Raw genomic sequence first — 22,306 nt, forward strand, 5'->3', positions numbered from 1 at the left:
TGGAGTGCAGTGTCACAATCTTGGCTCACTGCAACCTCCACCTCCCAGATTCTAGCAATTTTCTCTGCCTCAGCCTCCTGAGTAGCTGAGATTATAGGTGTGAGCCACTGCACCTGGCCCTAAATAATATTTTAAACTTTTGGAATTTTTTAATGGTTTATTTCATTTTTTCAATTTATATATCTAAATTATATTTCTAATATGCAGATAAAAAAATGGCAAACTCCTTTGCATCAAGGACTCTCACTGCCCTTTCAGATCTGCAGCCAAATATGGCTAATCTGGTAAGCTTCAATGATACGCTGCTTTGCTCACTAGTGAAATTTTATATGATAACATTGCATCAACATTATTGATTCGTTCAACACATACTTTTACAATCGACAAGTATATAGATACTCCTTGCATTGATATAATTGTTAGATATTAAGTATACCTAAATTTCTTTGTATTTATGCTGTCTAGATGAAAATTAATCTTTGTGTAGAGTAGGAGTTATGATTGTAGATGTGACTAGTAATTGTTCAAAATGATCAATAGATGTTTGTATTATTTTAATTAAATATTTAATAGCATTGTAAAATTAAAGAGGTCCACGCCTGTAATCCCAGCACTTTGGGAGGCCGAGGTGGGTGGATCACCTGAGGTTGGGAGTTCAAGACCAGCCTGGCCCACATAGAGAAACCCTGTCTTTGCTAAAAATATGAAATTAGCCTGGCTTGGTGGCACATACCTGTAATCCCAACTATTCAGGAGACTGAGGCAGGAGAATCGCTTGAACCCGGGAGGAGGAGGTTGCCGTAAGCGAAGATCATGCTATTGCACTCCAGCCTGGGCAACAAGAATGAAACTCCGTCCCCCGCCCCCAAAAACATCAAACCATTTTGTTCAGTAGCAGCAATTTTCTAACCAAATTATCTAAGTTACAGTCTAAATACTTGACATTATGCTGCTTTTATGTTAAAAGGTTTATAACAGGTATGTTTTCTGCAATTATTATGTGAAAATTGACTTTCTGAGTAAGAGTTATAGGGGAATTCAGTGATTTTTGAATACACCTCAACTGTTATTTATAAAAAAAAAAAACATAAGGTGAAGAACTTACTGTAAAGCAACTACCATACACCCTTACCTTCCCTGCCCATGAGTAGTCTGCCATTTATATTTTGCTTTTGCAAACTAGATTTCTTACAATAGGATACCTTTACATATAACTTTAATAATTTGTAATTTAAAATTTATAAGTATTAAAAAATGATAATTGGTATTATAGTTTTTCTTGAAAAGTAAACTATTTGCTAATAATGGTCTCTTCAGATAGAATTTTACTCAGCATTTCTGTTGGTTGGATTTTCCAACAAAATTCAGTGAGATCTGCATGTATAAGGAATTAAAGAAATAACATCAAAGTGTCTAAATAAGCAGTAAGGCAAACTAATAGCTCAGCTATAATATAGGTGTCTTAAAAGGCTGATTGTAATTTAAATGTCACAGATTTTTGTAAGGCTGAAATCAGTTGCTGCAATTAGCAAAATAAGTTTAGTTTTTTCTTTCAGAAAAGATAGTAATTTTTATTTATTTATTTATTTATTTCGAGATGGAGTCTTGCTCTGTTGCCCAGGCTGGATTGCAGTGGCATGATCTGGGCTCACTGCAACCTCCACCTCCCGGGTGCAAGCAATTCTCCTGCCTCAGCCTCCCGAGTAGCTGGGATTATAGACATCCCCCATCATGCTCGGTTAATTTTTCGTATTTTTAGTAGAGACGGGATTTTACCACGTTGTTCAGGCTGGTCTCAAACTTGTGACCTCAGGTGATTGACCCGCCTAAACCTACCAAAGTCCTGGGATTACAGACATGAATTACCACGCTCGGCCCATTTTTTTTTTTTTTTTTAAAGCACATTTAATACTTACCTGGTAAAAAAGAAAAAGGAAAATAAAAGCACATTTAAAATTTGTCTTCGGTAGTCACTAAAGAGAACATTAAACATCTTAAGGAGATGTTAATATCTCTAAGGTTTAAGATCTAGGACTTTAGAATTTAGATTTATTAGCAGCAAAATATAAGTTTTGTTATAGGCTAATTTATATCACTGTCCAGCATGTTTGGATTAAGAGAAAAGCAATTTTATGTGGATTGTTAGAACACCCTATATAAAGGAAAGCTTTTAAGACGATGGCAAATTAAGCTGCATTATCATGTGCTTTGGATGAATTAAATAAGGATTGATAGCATAGGGCAGTTACTGTGCTCCATCTAGTGATTGAAAATAAAGTAGAGGCTGGGTGCGGTGGCTCACACCTGTAATTCCAGCACTTTGGGAGACTGAGGCGGGTAGATCACGAGGTCAGGACATTGATACCATCCTGGCTAACACAGTGAAACCTCATCTGTACTAAAAATACAAAAAAATTAGTCCGTCATGGTGGCAGGTTCCTGTAGTCCCAGCTACTTGGGAGGCTGAGGCAGGAGAATCACTTGAACCTGGAAGGTGGAGGTTGCAGTGAGCTGAGATTGCGCCACTGCACTCCAGTCTGGGTGACAGAGTGAGACTCTGTCTTAAAAAAAAAAAGGAAAGAAAGAAAAAAGAAAATAAAGTAGAAACATGATAAGTGTTAAATGATTATATTTGTAATAGTAAATTTTTGGATTACTTTGTACTATTCCTTGTGGAATTGAACATTTATGAAATTCCTTTAGATGTTTGTCTGCAATAAATATATTTAAATGGTTCCTAGTCAGAAATGTTTGTTTTTTTTTGTTTTTGTTTTTGTTTTTGTTTTTTTTTTTTTTTTTTTTTTTTTTTTTGAGACGGAGTTTTGCTCTTGTTACCCAGGCTGGAGTGCAATGGCGCGATCTCGGCTCACCGCAACCTCCGCCTCCTGGGTTCAGGCAATTCTCCTGCCTCAGCCTCCTGAGTAGCTGGGATTACAGGCACCCGCCACCATGCCCAGCTAATTTTTTGTATTTTTAGTAGAGATGGGGTTTCACCGTGTTGACCAGGATGGTCTCGATCTCTCGACCTCGTGATCCACCCGCCTCGGCCTCCCAAAGTGCTGGGATTACAGGCTTGAGCCACCACGCCCGGCCAGAAATGTTTGTTAGAGAAAAAAAAAAAACGTTTGTTAGAGCTAGTAAAATATAACAAGCCCATGAAATTAAATTTACCATGTACATCTGTGTTTAATATTGGTCTTCTGTAACCTTTTTGTTTTTCAGAAAATAATCGGTATCGTTATTGGGAAAACAGATGTCAGAGGATTTCCAGACAGAAAAAGCTGAGTTCTCTTTAACTCTTTGCTTCATTTTTCATCAACTTTGGCTTATGACTACAACAAAGTATATTTAAGAGATTAATTTTTCTTTGCCTGTTTAATTCCTTAAGGGCACTGGCCATCGTCTCTGTTGGATGGTCAAGTATCTGATTCAAGGCTATAGGTGTGAGGACAGTAAAATCTTTCTTTTTGGCCGGGCGCGGTGGCTCAAGCCTGTAATCCCAGCACTTTGGGAGGCCGAAGCGGGTGGATCACGAGGTCGAGAGATTGAGACCATCCTGGTCAACATGGTGAAACCTCGTCTCTGCTAAAAATACAAAAAATTAGCTGGGCATGGTGGCGCATGCCTGTGATCCCAGCTACTCAGGAGGCTGAGGCAGGAGAATTGCCTGAATCCAGGAGGCGGAGGTTGCGGTGAGCCGAAATCGCGCCATTGCACTCCAGCCTGAGTAACAAGAGCGAAACTCTGTCTCAAAAAAAAAAAAACCTTTCTTTTTGTCAGAGTTTTTCTGTGTCGCCTAGGCTGGAGTGCAGTGTCACAATCTCAGCTCACTGCAATGTCTGCCTTTCAGGGTCAGGCCATTCTATCCCACTCAGTCTCCTGAGTAGCTAGGACTACAGGTGCACACTGCCACATCCCCACATCCAGCTCACTTTTTGTATTTTTTCTAGAGATGGGTTTTGCCATGTTGCTCAGGCTGGTCTTGAACTCCTAATCTCAAGTGATCCAACTACCTTGGCTTCGAGAAGTGCTGGGATTACAGACATGAGCCACTGCACCTGGCCTGAAAATCATTTTTAATGCTTTTATTTGATGTTTCTTTTTTGTTCCCCTTTAAGATGGAATCTTGCCCTGTCACCCAGGCTGGAGTGCAGTGGTGAGATCTCGATTCACTGCAACCTCCGCCTTCTGTGTTCAAACGATTCTCCTGCCTCAGCCTCCCTATTAGCTGGGATTACAGGCACCTGCCATCACACCCAGCTAATTTTTGTATTTTTATAGAGATGGGGTTTCACCGTGTTGGCCAGGCTGGTCTCGAACTTCTAACCTCATGATCCAACTGCCTTGGCTTCCCAAAGTGCTGGGATTACAGGTGTGAGCCACTGTGCCTGGCCTACATGTTTTAGGTATACAATGGCAAAATAACTGGTTAAAATGGTCAACTCGGCCAGGCGCGGTGGCTCAAGCCTGTAATCCCAGCACTTTGGGAGGCCGAGGCGGGTGGATCACGAGGTCAAGAGATCGAGACCATCCTGGTCAACATAGTGAAACCCCGTCCCTACTAAAAATACAAAAAATTAGCTGGGCATGGTGGCACGTGCCTGTAATCCCAGCTACTCAGGAGGCTGAGGCAGGAGAATTGCCTGAACCCAGAGGGCGGAGGTTGCGGTGAGCCGAGATCGCGCCATTGCACTCCAGCCTGGGTAACAAGAGCGAAACTCCGTCTCAAAAAAAAAAAAAAAAAAAAAAATGGTCAACTCATTAACTTGACCAGGCTGATCTCGAACTCCTAACCTCATGATCCAGCTGCCTCAGTCTCCCAAGTAGCTGGGACTACCGGCATTCACCAGCACACCCGGCTAATTTTTTGTATTTTAGTAGAGACGGGGTTTCACCATGTTCGGCAGGATGGTCTCAATCTCTTGACCTCATGATCTGCCTGCCTCGGCATCCCAAAGTGCTGGGATTACAGGCGTGAGCCACCGCGCCCAGCCTAGAAGTTCTTTTTTTTTTTTTTTTTTTTAAGATGAGGTTTCACCATGTTGGTTAGGCTGGTCTTGAACTCCCAACCTCAGATGATCCACCCGACTTGGCCTCCAAATTGCTTGACTAACAGGTGTGAGCCACCACACCTGGCCTAGAGTTCTTATTGAGTTGCTTGAACTGCACAAAACTTTTAGGACTATGGAAACATAAACCAGCACTGAAACTACATTTTAAAAATCAGTTCACCTTCAAATGTTTGTAGTTGACATGAAAGATAAAATATTGAATGGTAGGCTGGGCACAGTGGCTCACGCCTGTAATCCCAGCACTTTGGGAGGTTGAGGCGCGCGGATCACGAGGTCAGGAGATCGAGACCATCCTGGTCAACATGGTGAAACCCCATCTCTACTAAAATACAAAAAGTTAGCCAGGTGTGGTGGTGCATGCCTGTAATCCCAGCTACTCAGGAGGCTGAGGCAGGAGAATCACTTGAACCTGGGAGGTGAAGGTTGCAGTAAGCAGAGATCGGACCACTGCACTCCAGACTGGCAACAAAACAAGACTGCGTCTGAAAAAACAAAAACAAAAAAACAAAACAAAAAATAAGTAGAATGGTAAAACTTGCAGTTCACTACTATTAACTTTTAAAGTCTTTTTTTTTTCTTCTGAGACAGAGTCTTACTCTCTTGCCCATGCTGGAGTGCAGTGGCGCAATTTCAGCTCATTGCAACCTCCACCTCCCGGTTAAAGTGATTCTCCTGCCTCAGACTCCCAAGTAGCTGGGGCCACAGATGCGTGGCACAACACCCAGCTAATTTCTGTACTTTTAGTAGAGATGGGGTTTTGCCATGTTCGCCAGGCTTGTCTTGAACTCCTTACGTCAGGTGATCCGCCTGCCGTGGCCTCCCAAAATGCTGGGATTACAGGTGTGAGCTACTGCACCCAGACTTTAAATCCTTTTTGTTAAAGTTTACAATACATGTTATATATGTAAATTATACATATTATATATGCCTGGGCAACAGTATTATGTATATTATATATGTATTACATATATATATGTGTGTGTGTTTACATGCATTAAAGTTTACAATATATGTTATATATGTATATTCTACATATATATGCCTGGGCAATAGTATTATATATATTATATATGTATTACATATATTATATTTATGTGTGTTGCTATACTGCTTAAGTGAATCAGAGCTCTAGCCAACCAGACGATAGTTTTGGCAGAAGAAGACATTAGTTTTGCTAGAATCACCTGAATAACTGTGACTGTGTTACTTCGACTCATGATACAGTGATAGATACCTTTATTTTTATTTCATATCTTTATTGATTGATTGATTGAGACAGGGTCTTGCTCTGTCACCCGGGCTAGAGTGCAGTGGTGTGGTAATAGATCACTGCAGCCTCAATCTCCTAGGCTCAAATGATCTTCCTGCCTCAGCCTCCCAAATAACTAGAACTGCATATACCACAACAGCTGGCTGATTTACACTTTATTTATTTATTTATTTATTTGATGAAGTCTCTGTCTCCCAGGCTGGAGTGCAGCAATGAGAAGACAGCTCACATGCAGTCCAGACCACAGGTGCATGCTACTGTGCCTGAAAAATTTTTCGATTTTTTTGTAGAGATATAGGATCTCACTTTGTTGCCCAGGCTGGTCTCAAACTCCTGGGCTGAAGCATCTTAACCCCCTTGGCCTCCCAAAGTGCTGAGATTACAGGCAGGAGCAACTGCACCCAGCCAGTTTGTAATTTTTTTTTTTTTTTTTTTTTTTTTTTTGAGACAGAGTCTTGCTCTGTCACCAGGCTGGAGTCAGTGGCTCGATCTTGGCTCACTGCAACCTCTGCGTTTCAATTTCAAGTGATTCTCCTGCTCAACCTCCCAAGTAGCTGGGACTACAGGCTCACGCCACCACACCCAGCTAATTTTCTTTTTTTTTTTTTTTTTGAGATGGCGTTTCACTCTTGTTGCCCAGGCTGGAGTGCAATGGTGTGATCTCAACTCACCACAACCTCCGCCTCCTGGGTTCAAGCCATTCTCCTGCCTCAGCATCCCGCGCAGCTGGGATTACAGGCATGCACCACCACACCTGGCTAATTTTGTATTTTTAGTAGAGACAGGGTTTCTCCACATTGGTTAGGCTGGTCTCAAATTCCTGGTGATCCGCCTGCCTCGGCCTCCCGAAGTGCTGGGATTACAGGTGTGAGACACCTCACCCAGTCTCAATTTTTGTATTTTTAGTAGAGACAAGGTTTCATCATGTTGGCCAGGATGGTCTTGATCTCTTGAACTTGTGATCCACCCACCTTGGTGTCCCAGAATGCTAGGATTACAGGGTTGAGCCGCCATGCCTGGCGGTTGTAATTTTTTTTTTTTTAAGATGGAGTCTTGCTCCGTTGCCAGGCTGGAGTGCAGTGGTATGATCTCGGCTCACTGTAGCCTCCGCCTCCTGAGTTCAATGATTCCCCTGCCTCAGGCTTCTAAGTAGCTGCGATTACAGGTTCACGCCACCACACTTGGCTAACTTTTTGTATTTTAGTAGAGAACGGAGTTTCACCATGTTGGCCAGGATGGTCTCGATCTTGACCTTGTGATCTGCCTGCCTCTGTCTCCCAAAATTCTGGGATTATAGGCATGAGCCACCATGCTGGCCTGTTGTAATTTTTAATTAGGAAAACCAATATTAAATTTCTGTTTTGGGAAAAAACTATTTGCTGACCCCTAGTGGTCCTCATTAAGTAGCACATAATTTGTTTTCAAATAACTTACTTATTTAAAACATTTATTTTTAATTTTTTAGATACAGGATCTCACTCTGTTCTTCCCCACCTCTACTGAAAAACCCTGTCTCTACTAAAATAATACAAAAATTAGCCTGGCATGGTAGTATGCCCCTGTAGTCCCAGCTGCTTGGGAGGCTGAGGCAGGAGAATCACTTGAACTGGGAGCCGGGGGTTACAGTGAACTGAGAGATCGCATCACTGCACTCCAGCCTAGGTGTACGGTTCATAAACACCCTGAACTTATTCTTCCCAGGCTGGAGTACAGTGGTGCATTCAAAGCTCACTACACACTTAAACTGGGCTCAAGTGACCCTTCCTCCTCAGCCTCCCTAGTAGCTGAGAAGAAAGACCAGTCCACCATTAATTTTAAAATTTTCTGTAGAGATGGGATCTCTCTATGTTGCTCAGGCTGGTTTTGAACTCCAGGCCTCAACTGGTTCTCCCACCGCAGCCTCCCAGAGTCCTGGAATCACAGGGGTAAGCCACTGTGTGCAGCCAAGTTTTATTATTATTTTTGAGACAGTTTCACTTTTTTTTTTTTTTTTGAGACGGAGTTTCGCTCTTGTTACCCAGGCTGGAGTGCAATGGCGCGATCTCGGCTCACTGCAACCTCCGCCTCCTGGGCTCAGGCAATTCTCCTGCCTCAGCCTCCTGAGTAGCTGGGATTACAGGCACATGCCACCATGCCCAGCTGATTTTTTGTATTTTTAGTAGAGATGGGGTTTCACCATGTCGACCAGGATGGTCTCGAACTCTCGACCTCGTGATCCACCCGCCTCGGCCTCCCAAAGTGCTGGGATTACAGGCTTGAGCCACCGCGCCCGGCCAGTTTCACTTTTGTTACCCAGGCTGGACCTTGGCGGACTGCAACCTCTGCCTCCCAGATTCAAGTGATTCTGCTGCCTCAGCATCCCAAGTAGCTGGGACTACAGGTGTCCACCACCATGCCTGGTTAAGTTTTGTATTTTTAGTAAAGATGGGGGTTTCACCATGTTGGCGAGGCTGGTCTTGAATTCCTGACCTCAGGTGATCCACCCACCTCAGCTTCCCAAAATGTTGGGATTACAGGTGTGAGCCACCATGCTCGGACTATTTTTATTTTTCTTTTTATTTTAGAGACGGAGTCTTTCTGGGTCACCCAGGCTGGAGAGCAGTGGTGCAATCACAGCTTCAGCCTTGAACTACTGGGCTTAAGTAATCCTTCTGCTTCATCCTCTCAAGTAGCTGGGACTGAAATAACTATTTAAATCTGAATTATGACTTAGGTTCAAACAACAGTAAGGAGAAAAGGAGAACCTAAGGTAATACCTGGATAGCTCAAGTTTACATGTCTTTCCCTCCAAGTACACAGATAACCAGGGAAGGGATCAACGGGGCAACTTCTTACCACTTCAGTTTGAAATTGATAGAAACATAACGTTTTAGAATGTACATCAGAAATAACATTTTGCACCATGTGTTTGAGTATTTTTATCATCATATTAAAGAATCATTTGATTAAAGAAATAATCATTTGTTCAGAATTGAAACTTTGCGTGTGCCACTTATCAAAAGGTGGAGAAGTGATCGAAACCCTTTATTTGAAAAATAAAAATACTGGTTTTCCCTTAGATATTGGATCAGAAAGATACACTTTCAGCTTCACCATTCGGGATTCACCAGCACATTTTGTAAATGCAACTTCCTGGGGCAATGAAGATTACATCAAGTCTCTTTCTGACAGCTTTAGGGTTGGTGATTGTGGTAAGTTGGCATTGATTCTTAAACTTTTTCTAGTACAGTATTATTCCTGTGGTATGTTTGTGATAACTATACTGATGTGGGTAACCCCCCATATAGGCACCAAGGAAGGAGAGCTAAGCAGTATCCTGGAACAATTAAGATCTGAAGAATATCTCAGTTTATAGTGTTACCACTCAGTTATTTCCCTATATATATATATAACTATATCTTAGTTCATAATCGGAAGAATGCCTAGAGTAGACACAGTACAGAGTGTGAATTAAGGAATAAGCAGCTTATAGTTGGAGGAATGTCTGGAGCAGACATGGTGCAGAGCATGGTTTAAGGGAAAACAGTTATACCAGGACAAGAATCCATGGCCCAGGCAGCAGCGTTCAGTATTGGAAAGATAGCCGCTGTATGGCAGGCTTGGGGCAAGAGCCACTCCTCCTGATAAAGGAGTTTTAGGACCTTACTCCAGTTCTTGTGGAAGGCTGACCTCAGACCGCCAATCCCTCGAGCATCCAAGGACTCAAAACCCCTCTGGATAATCGCACCTTGGTGACTGAACTTTATCAGCACTTGTTACTGTACTTGCTTAAAAAGCATTCTCCTATAGAACTCATTGGAAGCTGCCAGCAGGTGGCAGTAACCCTGACAGCTCTGTCACTGCTGTGTGACTTAAAGCATCCTCCCATAAATCATCTTAGAAGTAGCTTGCCCAAAGATAGAGGTATTGCACACTACACCCTCTTCCCTGCACATGGCCCACCTCCATACCTCAGTGACGTAATGGGGGTGGACCCCCTACTGCACACGGCCCACCTCCTTGCCTTGATGACCTAATGGGAATGGACACCTTGCTGCCCACTGTCCACCTCCTAGCTTAGGTGACCTAGTTGGGGTGGACCCTAGGTTTTATTGCTCACAACCCTATCACTATCCTTAAAGATGACTTCACTCACTGCCCTGCCCCCTAACCTATACACAATAAATACTCATGCTTCTGGACATTCAGGGCCTTACTTGACTCCACTTATAGGTGGGGTGGCCCCCCTTAGCTCAGCTGCGTTTTTCTTGTACTTCGGTGTCCTGTCTCTTTTTTTCTCAGATCCTGCTCCTCAGCACAGCATAAGGGACACCCCACGACCCTGTGGGGCCCTCAGCCCTACATACTGAGGGAGTTGAAATGAGACACAGTTTGTAATTCTCAAGAACCTTATCAGGGGCCGGGCGCAGTGGCTCACACCTGTAATCCCAGCACTTTGGGAGTCCGAGGCAGGCGGATCATGAGGTCAAAAGATCGACACCATCCTGGCCAACATGGTGAAACCCCATCTCTACTAAAAATACAAAAAATTAGCTGGGCTTGGTGGTGCTTGCCTGTAGTCCCAGCTACTCACGTGGCTGAGGCAGGAGAATTGCTTGAAACTGGAAAATGGAAGTTGCAGTGAACTGGGATCGCGCCACTGCACTCCCACCTGGCAATAGAGCGAGACTCCATCTCAATAGAAAAAAAAAAAGTTATCAGAAAAAGCCAAGTGTTAAGAGTATAATGCAGTGGGGTGCAGTGGCTCACAACTGTAATCCCAACACTTTTGGGAGGCCAAGGCAGGTGGATTATGTGAGTTCAGGAGTTTGAGACCAGCCTGGGCAACATGGCAAAACCATTTCTATAAACAGTACAAAAAATTAGCTGGGTTTTGTGGCGTGGGCCTGTAGTACCAGCTACTGAGGAGGCTGAAGGGGGAGGATGGGTTGAGCTTGGGAAGTGGAAGTTGCAGTCAGCCAATATAGTGCCACTGCACTCCATCCTGGGTCACAGAGTGAGACCCTGTCTCAAAAATAAATAAATAAATAAATAACTGCAGGCCGGGCGCGGTGGCTCAAGCCTGTAATCCCAGCACTTTGGGAGGCCAAGGCGGGTGGATCACAAAGGTCAAGAGATCGAGACCATCCTGGTCAACATGGTGAAACCCCGTCTCTACTAAAAATACAAAAAAAGTAGCTGGGCATGGTGGCATATGCCTGTAATCCAAGCTACTCAGGAGGCTGAGGCAGGAGAATTGCCTGAACCCAGGAGGCGGAGGTTGCGGTGAGCCGAGATCGCGCCATTGCACTTCAGCCTGGGTAACAAGAGCGAAACTCCGTCTCAAAAAAAAAAAAAACAAAAACAAAAACAAAAATAAATAAATAAATAAATAAATAAATAACTGCAATGCAAGGCATTCAGAATGTTACTTAAAGCATACAAAATGATAGTTACATTTTTACTAGGTAACCTTACTGTCTTTAGTTTATTACATATTTAAATTTGCATCAGCCCTTATTATTGTTATAATTGGTTATCTTTCTCTAGACCTATAATAGGGACACTGAATCGATTTTGATAAAAGTTGATATTTGAATTGTTAGTGGGATTTTAAGAAACTTTACCTTTGGTTGAAATACCAAATCCTTTGCATTTTCTACTCACCCCAGTATCCCTTTGACAGTACAACCTAGTATAGTAGAAAGAACAGTAGACTTTGTAAACACAGAGGTCTAGATTCAAATCCCAGTTTAAACATTTACTTACATATGGCTTTGAGAACATTTCTTAATCTTGTTGGGTCTCAACTATGAAATAATACCTCATTAGGTTCTTGTGAATATTAAATGAGATAGTGTGGCTGGGCGCAATGGCTCATCCCAGCACTTTTGGGATCCACCCGAGGCAGGTGGATCACCTGAGGTCAGGAGTTCAAGACCAGCCTGGCTAACATGGTGAAACCCTGTCTGTACTGAAAATACAAAAAAAAAAAAAAAAAAAAAAAATTGCCAGATGTGGTGACATGCACCTGTAATCCCAGCAACTCAGGAGGAGGCTGAGGCAGGAGAATCGCTGGAACCTGGGAAGTGGAGGCTGCAGTGAGCCAATATTGTGCCACTGCACTCCAGACTGGGCAACAGAGCAAGACTCTCTCTCTCTCTCTCTGTCTCTCTCTGTCACACACACACACACACACACACACACACACACACACACACACACAAAGATAATGTACCTAGTATGAAGTGTGGAACTTAGTCACTCAACAGATGACAACCTTAGCCTAATAAAAGGAACAAGAAAGCCTGTGTACTAGCTCTCCTTCAGGGTAGAAAAAGAGAAAAGAAAGAATAATGCAGGTAATGAAAACACTCTCTTCAATACTGTGGTCTCAAGCAGCCCACTCTCCATACCAGTTAGTTAGACCCTAATCCTATATTGCCTTGTATTATTAACTTTCAGGACAATATATGATATCTCTCTAGTTGAATAATAGAGGCATTGAACACAGGGACTATGAAGGCGGAAAGCTTCGTAAACTTCATAGGGGCCAGTATAGCTATAGATATCTGTTGAATAAATTATTATATATAAATATATTAATTATATATGGAGATAAAGATTTCAATTTTGACATTTCAGTATCAAAATATGTTATATGTTGATGGTGGAAAGATAAATGAGGTGTGAAATTTTTCTTTTCTTTTTTTTTTGAGACGGAGTTTCGCTCTTGTTACCCAGGCTGGAGTGCAATGGTGTGATTTGGGCTCACCGCAACCACTGCCTCCTGGGTTCAGGCAATTCTCCTGCCTCAGCCTCCTGAGTAGCTGGGATTACAGGCACGCACCACCATGCCTAGCTAATGTTTTGTGTTTTTAGTAGAGACGAGGTTTCACCATGTTGACCAGGATGGTCTCAATCTCTTGACCTCGTGACCCACCCACCTCGGCCTCCCAAAGTGCTGGGATTACAGGCGTGAGCCACCGCGCCCGGCTGAGGTGTGAAATTTTTAAAGTCTAAAGTTAATCATGATTATAAATTAAACAGGATTTTCATGTGTTTATCTTGTTACTTTGCGATGTCATCATACTTTGTTCTCTGTTTTAGTGATAATTGAAAATCCTCTGATCCAAAGAAAGGATATAGAAAGAGAGGAAAAGTTCAGCCCTGCAACTCCTAGGTAAGTATCTGTCTAGCACAGAGATTGTGCCAGAATGATCATTACTAATAATTTTGTATCAGATTAGCAGAGATCTTACTAGAAGTGTTCTATTTCTATTTCAGTAAAAGTGAGTTTAATTTTCTCTTACAAAACTTATCTTTGATTATGATATAATTTACTTTGATATAGTCACATAAAAAATGGCTTTGCTTTCAGTACTTTGATTGATATTCTTAGATCTACAAAAATTTGACTCTGTTATGTTAAAACAGAATGAGAAGAAAAGATAAACTTTGGAAATTGCGTATTTCCTTTTTCATATCAAGGTATCCTTCCACTCACAACTTTAGCATCTTAGGTCAGGTTCCCTGGAAGCAGAGCTTGAGAGGAGGACTCTTATGTGATTATTTCATTGAGGGAGACCTCTCAGGGGAACCCTGAAAGGAGAGGTGGAGAAGAAGCTGAGCAGAGAAGTGGGTTCACCTGGAGCCTCAGCAGGAGCCCAGGACAGAGCTCTGGAGTATGAGTGGCCCCTTAGAACAGTGCCCTGGCTATAGTCCATCCACTCTCCAAACCCTCAGGGTGGTATGGGGATAAGCTCGACAGCAGGCTTAGCAGTTCTGGAGAGGAGGATGTAGCTGTGCTCCTGTACCAGCCTGTTAGGGCTGTTGGCAGGCAGAGCAGTCTACTGCATTTACCCTTGCATCATGTGTGACCCCTTCCCTTTTCTTTTTTTTTTTTTTTTTTTTTTTTTTAAGACGGAGTTTCGCTCCTGTTACCCAGGCTGGAGTGCAATGGCGCAATCTCGGCTCACCGCAACCTCTGCCTCCTGGGCTCAGGCAATTCTCCTGCCTCAGCCTCCTGAGTAGCTGGGATTACAGGCACGTGCCACCATGCCCAGCTAAGTTTTTGTATCTTTAGTAGAGACAGGGTTTCACCATGTTGACCAGGATGGTCTCGATCTCTCGACCTCGTGATCCACCCGCCTCAGCCTCCCAAAGTGCTGGGATTACAGGCTTGAGCCACTGCGCCCAGCTTAACCCCTTCCCTTTTCTAACCTCATCTTACACCAGACTCTCAGGCCTCATTTCTCTGCAGCCACAGTGAATTTCTTTACATTTCATGAACATCCTGAACTCATTCTGCACTAAGAACTTTTGTATTTTCTAGTCCCTCTCTGCATAGAACATTCTTCTCCAATCTGTTTGAATATTTGCTTCTTTGGGTTAATGCAGGCGTCCCCAAACTTTTTACACAGGGGGCCAGTTCACTGTCCCTCAGACCGTTGGAGGGCCGCCACATACTGTGCTCCTCTCACTGACCACCAATGAAAGAGATGCCCCTTCCTGAAGTGCGGCGGAGGGCCAGATAAATAGCCTCAGGGGGCTGCACGCGGCCCGCGGGCTGTAGTTTGGGGACGCCTGGGTTAATGACTCTCAGCTTAAATGTCACCTTCTTCAACCTTCCCCATCTGCTCTGTTTGTGGTAGCACTAATGGTCAACTATTGGGACTTTGCCCTGGCTGTTGTCACCTAACCCAAGTCACCGTCTGAAATTGATTCATTGTTCTTGGGTCTCCCCCTTAGATATGTGAGCCTCATGAGATCGAAGGTCTTGTCTGCCTTCTTCACCACCAGATCCCTTGTGCCTAGCATAGGGTCTGGCATATAACAGATTCTCAGTATTCATGGCATGGATGGATGGATGGATAGATGGAGAGAAGAACATTCCTGGTAGAGGGAAGAAAAAGGAAACCTCCTGTCTTTTCCAGAACAGTTAATGTTAGGTTGAGCCATTTGAAACTGCTGATGTTTTACTGTTTTTCATCTAGAAATACCAGTTTCATAATGTAGTAGTCTGATAATGGCTGAATGCAGGGCATGGACAGGGGGAGAAGCTTAAGGCAGAAGCAGAGATACTTCACAGGCAGCTTTGCTTTCATACCGAGTTATTTGCTCTGTGGCTGGTAGCCACAGAACAGTCTTTGAGCCGGGAAGTAATATTTTCATATTTGTGATTTAGGAAGATCACTTTGCTTGTGGAGGATGGACTGTGGGGAGTGAAGCTTAGTTAGGAGAGCAAGGCAGTGGCATGGGAGAGAAATGAGGAGGTAGGTAAGTGAGGCAGAGCAGGGAGGACCCGGTGTTAGAGGGCTGCTGGGGCGTGGAAGCTGAGGGCTGGGAGGGATTGGGTGCAGGAGGCAGAGCTCCTCAGTTCAGGCTCACTGTGCCAGTGTCCCCATCTGCTCCATGCAGAATGCAGCAAGGCTAGGAAACACAGTCCCTGACCTGAGGCACTTAGGCAGAGCAGCCAGGGCCACAAGAGAAACACTAGTCCTCGGGTTTGTATAACCCCTCAAAGTTTTGGAGTGCTTTATACTCTGATTTTTTTGGAGAAGGAAACAAACGTGGAATCTTGGGCATGATCAAATAAGTGGTATGCTTAGAACTCTGACATGTGTCGATCCTCAAAACATTTCCTGATGAAAGTGCATTGTAAACAAAAAATATTTTGCCATATTATTCAATGTTTCTAAGAGTAGAAAGTATACATTTCTTAATATTGTCTAAATTTCAACCAAAAAGTGTAATTTAAATGTGAACCTGGAAAATTTTTTCTATCCAAAAATCACTTTCATATAACTTTCTTGTGTTTTTGCAATTTAGCAACTGTAAACTATTTCTCAGTGAGAATCACTCAACAGTAAAAGTTTGTTCCAGTTATGAAGTGGACACAAAGTTACTTTCTTTGATACATTTACCTGTTAAAGAGTCTCGTGATTATTATTCATTGGGTGACATTGTTGCAAATGGACACAGTCTTAATGGGAGGATTATTAACGTGCTTGCAGCTGTGAAGTCGGTAAGTGGAAATCCCAAGAAAGCCAACTGCAGTTTGACAGAAGAGTTGCTATTACTTGATTTGTGTGTGGGATGGAGTGGTCATAATCGGCTGGGGTAGTTTTTCTTCTATATCTTGGTAGTATGTCGAATTAAGAAAACAGTAACCCTTCTCATTAAGGGAAATTTTATCTGTGGATGAGTAGTGAAATAAAATTGTATTTGAATGCCCATTCTGCTCATAAATGATCTGCTAACTATACAAGAGCTTTTTATACTTCGCTTAAACAAAGATGTAAATGGAAAATGTAAGCTTATTGACTTGAAATTCTCCATGATCTTCCTTGAAGGGGCATAGCTGAATATAAGTTAAGGGATCAGTTCTCTGCCTTTGTGCTTAGAGCTGCCCAGAAACCAGAGAGGGAGTGTGAATATGCGCTGCCCTGCTGTAGGGGCTCTGTGGTCTAATAGGTGGAGTGGGACCAGGCTGGTGAGGTACAGGGGAGGATGGCACTCCATGGGGCACACAGAGGGTGGTGTTCCCTTCTGGTGCATCAGTGTCTATCTCAATTATTACAGCAAGTTCTGAGCTCTGTAGTTTGACGGACCAGAGCCACTGGACAGAGCTTTAGATGTAGACCTCAACAATTAAGTTTCACAAAATAAAGTACATGAAAAGTAGTCCAGGCACGGTGGCTTACATCTATAATCCCAGCACTTTGGGAGATCGAGGCAGATGGATCACTTAAGCCCAGGAGTTCAAGACCAGCCTGGGCAACATTGCGAAACTCCATCTCTATCAAAAATACAAAACTTAGCCAGGTGTGGTTGCGTATACCTGTAGCCCCAGCTGCTTGGGAGGCTGAAGAGGGAGGATCACCTGAGCCAGGGAGGCTGAGGTTGCAGTGAGCCACAATCATGACACTGTACTCTAGCCTGGGCAGCAGAGGGAGACCTGTCTAAAAATAAATATATAAAATAAAATAAAGGGGCAAGAAGGCTGGGGCCAGTAGCTCATGCCTATAATCACAGCATTTTGGGAGGCCAAGGCGGGAGGATCACCTGAGGGCAGGAGTTTGAGACCAGCCTGGCCAATGTGGTGAAACCCTGCCTCTACTAAAAATACAAAAAATTAGCTGGGCATGGTTGCAGGTGCCTGTAGTCCCAGCTACTCGGCGGGGGCTGAGGCTGGAGAATCACTCGAACGTGGAAAGCAGAGGTTGCAATGAGCTGAGATGGCGCCACTGCACTCCAGCCTGGATGACAGAGCAAGACTCTATCTCAATAAATAAATACGCAAGAGTAATTTCTTTTTTTTTTTTGAGATGGAGTTTCGCTCTTGTTACCCAGGCTGGAGTGCAATGGCGCAATCTCAGCTCACTGCAACCTCCGCCTCCTGGGTTCAGGCAATTCTCCTGCCTCTGCCTCCTGAGTAGCTCGGATTACAGGCATGTGCCACCATGCCCAGCTACTTTTTTGTATTTTTAGTAGAGATGGAGTTTCACCATGTTGACCAGGATGGTCTCGATCTCTTGACCTCGTGATCCACCCGCCTCGGCCTCCCAAAGTGCTGGGATTACAGGCTTGAGCCAGCGTGCCCGGCCTAAGAGTAATTTCTTAATATAGAGATGGATGATAGTCAAGAGACCAAAGAAAAAAAGGTGGATGGAGGGAAACACACATTTATGATAGTTAATGTTGTAAGTAAACATGAATTGGTTGTCATATTAAATGATTACTGAGAGAATGAGACTCTCTCAGATGTCAGGCCCCTGGCTATGGAGGCCATGCCTGCCACATGGGGACAATGCTATATACTTAACAGAGGAGGAATAAGCACGCTACATGATCATCTTGAAAAATAGGAGAAGTCACTTTCTAGGCAGTTTAGGTTCAGTCCTATTCAGTTGTTCACATGAGTGCTCAATTGTTTGCAGTTTCCTCAAGTTCTAGATAATGCTCATTACGTTTATCATGTAGTAAGAGCCAGGTTTGGTGGATCATGTCTGTAATCCCAGCACTTCGGGAGGCTGAGGCGGGTGGATCACTTGAGGAGACCAGCCTGGCCAACATGGTGAAACCCCATCTCTACTAAAAATACAAAATTAGCCAGGCATGGTGGCACATGCCTGTAATCCTAGCTACTCAGGAGGCTGAGGCAGGAGAATTGCTTGAATCCTGGAGGCGGAGATTGCAGTGAGCCGAGATCACACCATTGCACTCCATCCTGGGCAACAAGAGCAAAACTCCGTCTCAAAAAAAAAAAAAAAAAAAAAAAAAAAGTAGTAAGAATTGTCTTCAACCCTGAATGAATATAGTGATATAGGCAGGAAACTCTGGCAGCTTTCATGTGTCACATCATTTCGTATGCCTTTTGTCTCCCTTTTGGCTTTCAGCCTTCTTACATTTCCTTTTCTTCACACTTTTATTGACCTGTGGTCTCTTCTCACCTCCACTGTCTTTTCACTTTAAAACTCCTTTTAGGCCGGGCGCGGTGGCTCAAGCCTGTAATCCCAGCACTTTGGGAGGCCGAAGCGGGTGGATCACGAGGTCGAGAGATTGAGACCATCCTAGTCAACATGGTGAAACCCCGTCTCTACTAAAAATACAAAAAACTAGCTGGGCATGGTGGCACGTGCCTGTAATCCCAGCTACTCAGGAGGCTGAGGCAGGAGAATTGCCTGAACCCAGGAGACAGAGGTTGCAGTGAGCAGAGATCGCGCCATTGCACTCCAGCCTGGGTAACAAGAGCGAAACTACGTCTCAAAAATAAATAAATAAATAAATAAATAAAAGTAAAAATAACTCCTTTTAATGAAGTGTTCTTCACCTCCCAACCCCAGATGTTAGGCTGACCTCTGAGCCTCTGGCTGTCCTATCCAGGTCCCTTTCTCTTAGCAGCACAGATGCAGTGGTGGCAGTGTTGGGGGTTGGCCAGTGACTATCGATACTGGGCCTGCTGCTGTGCATCTGTCAGAGGCACCTGTTGTTCCCACATGAGAAACCAATGGGTGGAGAGAAGGGTCCTAGGTTCAACTCCACCTTTTTTTTCTTTTCGCTTGCTTTAATGAGCAAGAACATCTCTACTTCTTTGATTCTCTCACTCCACAATGGACAGGACAGTGTCAGAGTTTCCTGCATATCCTGCATGTGGCTCTCACCATGGTAGCTCTGGGAAGAAGGCAAGGATGTATCCTAAATTAGTTTGTTTCCTGTGGATATTTCTTTTACCACTCTATGTTGTGTTTTATGTTCACTAAGAAGATCGAGATGCTGCCAGGCACACCGGCTCACACCTGTAATCCCAGCACTTTGAGAGGCCGAGGTGGGCAGATCACTTGAGGTCAGGAGTTCGAGACCAGGCTGGCCAACATGGTGAAACCCCATCTCTACTAAAACTACCAAAAATTAGCCAGGCGTAGTGGTGGGCGCCTGTAATCCCAGCTACTCAGGAGGCTGAGACAGGAGAATTGCTTGAACCTGGGAGGTAGAGGTTGCAGTAAGCCAGAGTTGCATTGTTGCACTTCAGCCTGGGCAACAAGAGCAAAACTCTGTAACACACACACACACACATACACACACACACACACACACACAAAAGATGGGGATGCTGAGCTCCAGAGGGAATGAGTCTGTTCAGTCATATGAACTCCATTCTGGGCTCCACGCTGAGCTGTGGGAACATGCAGGTGCTGGAAACCCTCCCTGCCCCGGAGGACTCCATATAGATACCCCAGGGGGGACCTGTCATGGAGCCTTGTTGTGACACGTTGAAAAGACTTTCAGTATCTACTTTAAACACCTGTCTTTCTGTCTCTCTTCAAAGTGTTATGTGACTCACTTCAGCTGTGGACACATGGTTTAGAGATAGAAGAGGCTTTAAAATCATCACTATTACTGGTTCTTGGTATTTTTGTATTTCTTATTTGGTGTTAAAAAGGTGAACGTTTGAGTATTTTCATCAACATATATTTAAGTACTTCTACATATAGGTGAAGGGTAATTGTTTCTTTTCATTTCTAAGGTTGGAGAGCCAAAATACTTTACAACTTCAGACCGGAGAAAAGGCCAGAGGTGTGAAGTTAGACTCTATGATGAAACAGAATCTTCTTTTGCCATGACATGGTAACCACCCACATCTCTTCCAAACTGAAATTCCTATTGTTACCACCGGGACATTTTCATTTTATCAAAAAGGTGATGGATTTCATATCCGGAGGGTAATGATAGGAGGTGAATGATACTTTAAAAAATCAACCTTATTCTTGAATGCTGAGTTGCCATGGACACCACCTTAAAATGAGGTCTTTAGATGGCATGGAATTGCTTAGGACTCTACCTTAACCAGTTTTATTATTGAATTCTGTTTTATAATGAATTGTGTTTTATTAGGTCCCATGGAACAAGCAATACTTTCCCTCCATGCTTCCTGGGAAGTATACTGGAGCAGGGCAGGGCACAGGGAATGTGGGGCAGGGTGGGGGCTGCTGCACCCTGAAGCACTGCCAGGTACAACAAGACATTGTCTAGACCCCTGATGCCTGTATACCTAAGGAAATGATCTGAAAAGCGCCTTCAACCCATCAAGACCCCTGAGCTAGTGGGCCCTTACCTTCATGGTCTAAAAGTATGACTTTAAAGTCTTTAGGCTTTAGTTCTTAGTAGGCTGGAGTGATTAAGTGTTGGGAAAATAAATTGGCAAAGCAGAGTATTATTACTAGAGAAGAGTGTGTGTTAAAGGAATGATCTCTCATGGAGATGTTAAATTCTCCATGGGAGAGACAAGTGAAAACTGGCATCCTTAAGACCAAGAGGTATTTGACCACCTTGGGAATGGCTGACCCCAGCCAATGAAGCTTTTTTGTTGTTGTTGTTGTAAATAATGTGTCACTCTTAGTTTTTTCTAGTGTATTCAATTTGTATTACTTCTTTTTAAACAAATGCAGTTGGGATAATGAATCCATTCTGCTTGCCCAGTGCTGGATGCCACGAGAAACAGGTATTATTATCCAGTGATTGTGTTCAATATTTGTCATTTTATAACCTCCTGTGTAATAATTTTAAATGACTTTTCCCCCAAACAGTAATATTTGCCTCGGATGTAAGAATAAGTTTTGACAAATTTCGAAACTGCATGACAGCAACTGTAATCTCAAAAACCATTATTACAACTAATCCAGGTAAAAAGCTTTCTGAAACCTTTTTATCCCTTTGGAAATGACTGGACACATTTCAATATTTATACAGTATATTTAAGACTGAAAATTCAGCCTGGATTTAATTCATATTAGAAGTGCAAATTTTGCTTTATATAACTTTTTTAAAAACTTACAATGAACTTTTGACATCCTTACTAAAGAAATGTGAGGCCAGGCCAGGCCTGGTGGCTCACACTCATAATCCCAGCACTTTGGGAGGCTGAGGCGGGCAGATCATGAGGTCAGGAGATAGAGACCATCCTGGCCAACATGGTGAAAGTCCATCTCTACAAAAATACAAAAATTAGCTGGGCATGGTGGCAGGCACCTGTAATCCCAGCTACTCGGGAGGCTGAGGCAGGAGAATTGCTTGAACCCAGGAGGCGGAGGTTGCGGTGAGCCGAGATCGTGCCATTGCACTCCAGCCTGGGTAACAAGAGCGAAACTCCGTCTCAAAAAAAAAAAAAAAAAAAAAAAAAAAAAAAAAAAAAAGAGAGAGATGTGAAAAACCAGATTCTTTTTTTTTTTTTTTTTTTTTTTTGAGACGGAGTTTCGCTCTTGTTACCCAGGCTGGAGTGCAATGGCACGATCTCGGCTCACCGCAACCTCCGCCTCCTGGTCTCAGGCAATTCTCCTGCCTCAGCCTCCTAAGTATCCGGGATTACAGGCACGCGCCACCATGCCCAGCTAGTTTTATTGTATTTTTAGTAGAGACGGGGTTTCACCATGTTGACCAGGATGGTCTCGATCTTTCGACCTCGTGATCCACCCGCCTCGGCCTC

At 43.5% G+C, this 22,306-nt stretch overlaps 1 protein-coding gene across 2 annotated transcripts in view; it reads left to right on the plus strand.

Annotated features, from left to right (window-relative positions):
* Positions 1–215: 215 nt before the first annotated feature.
* MEIOB (meiosis specific with OB-fold) overlaps positions 216–22,306 on the plus strand; it is a 43,468-nt gene continuing 21,377 nt past the window's right edge. For both annotated transcript variants that reach the window (XM_039477892.2, XM_039477893.2), the window contains exons 1-8: positions 216–284; positions 3,223–3,280; positions 9,402–9,533; positions 13,432–13,504; positions 16,153–16,348; positions 20,351–20,451; positions 21,273–21,325; positions 21,411–21,506. In XM_039477892.2, coding sequence (XP_039333826.1) covers positions 216–284; positions 3,223–3,280; positions 9,402–9,533; positions 13,432–13,504; positions 16,153–16,348; positions 20,351–20,451; positions 21,273–21,325; positions 21,411–21,506 — 778 coding nt within the window. The remainder of the gene's footprint in view (positions 285–3,222; positions 3,281–9,401; positions 9,534–13,431; positions 13,505–16,152; positions 16,349–20,350; positions 20,452–21,272; positions 21,326–21,410; positions 21,507–22,306) is intronic.

Source organism: Saimiri boliviensis, chromosome 12, assembly GCF_048565385.1.
Source record: "Saimiri boliviensis isolate mSaiBol1 chromosome 12, mSaiBol1.pri, whole genome shotgun sequence".
NCBI classification, from domain to species: Eukaryota; Metazoa; Chordata; class Mammalia; order Primates; family Cebidae; genus Saimiri; species Saimiri boliviensis.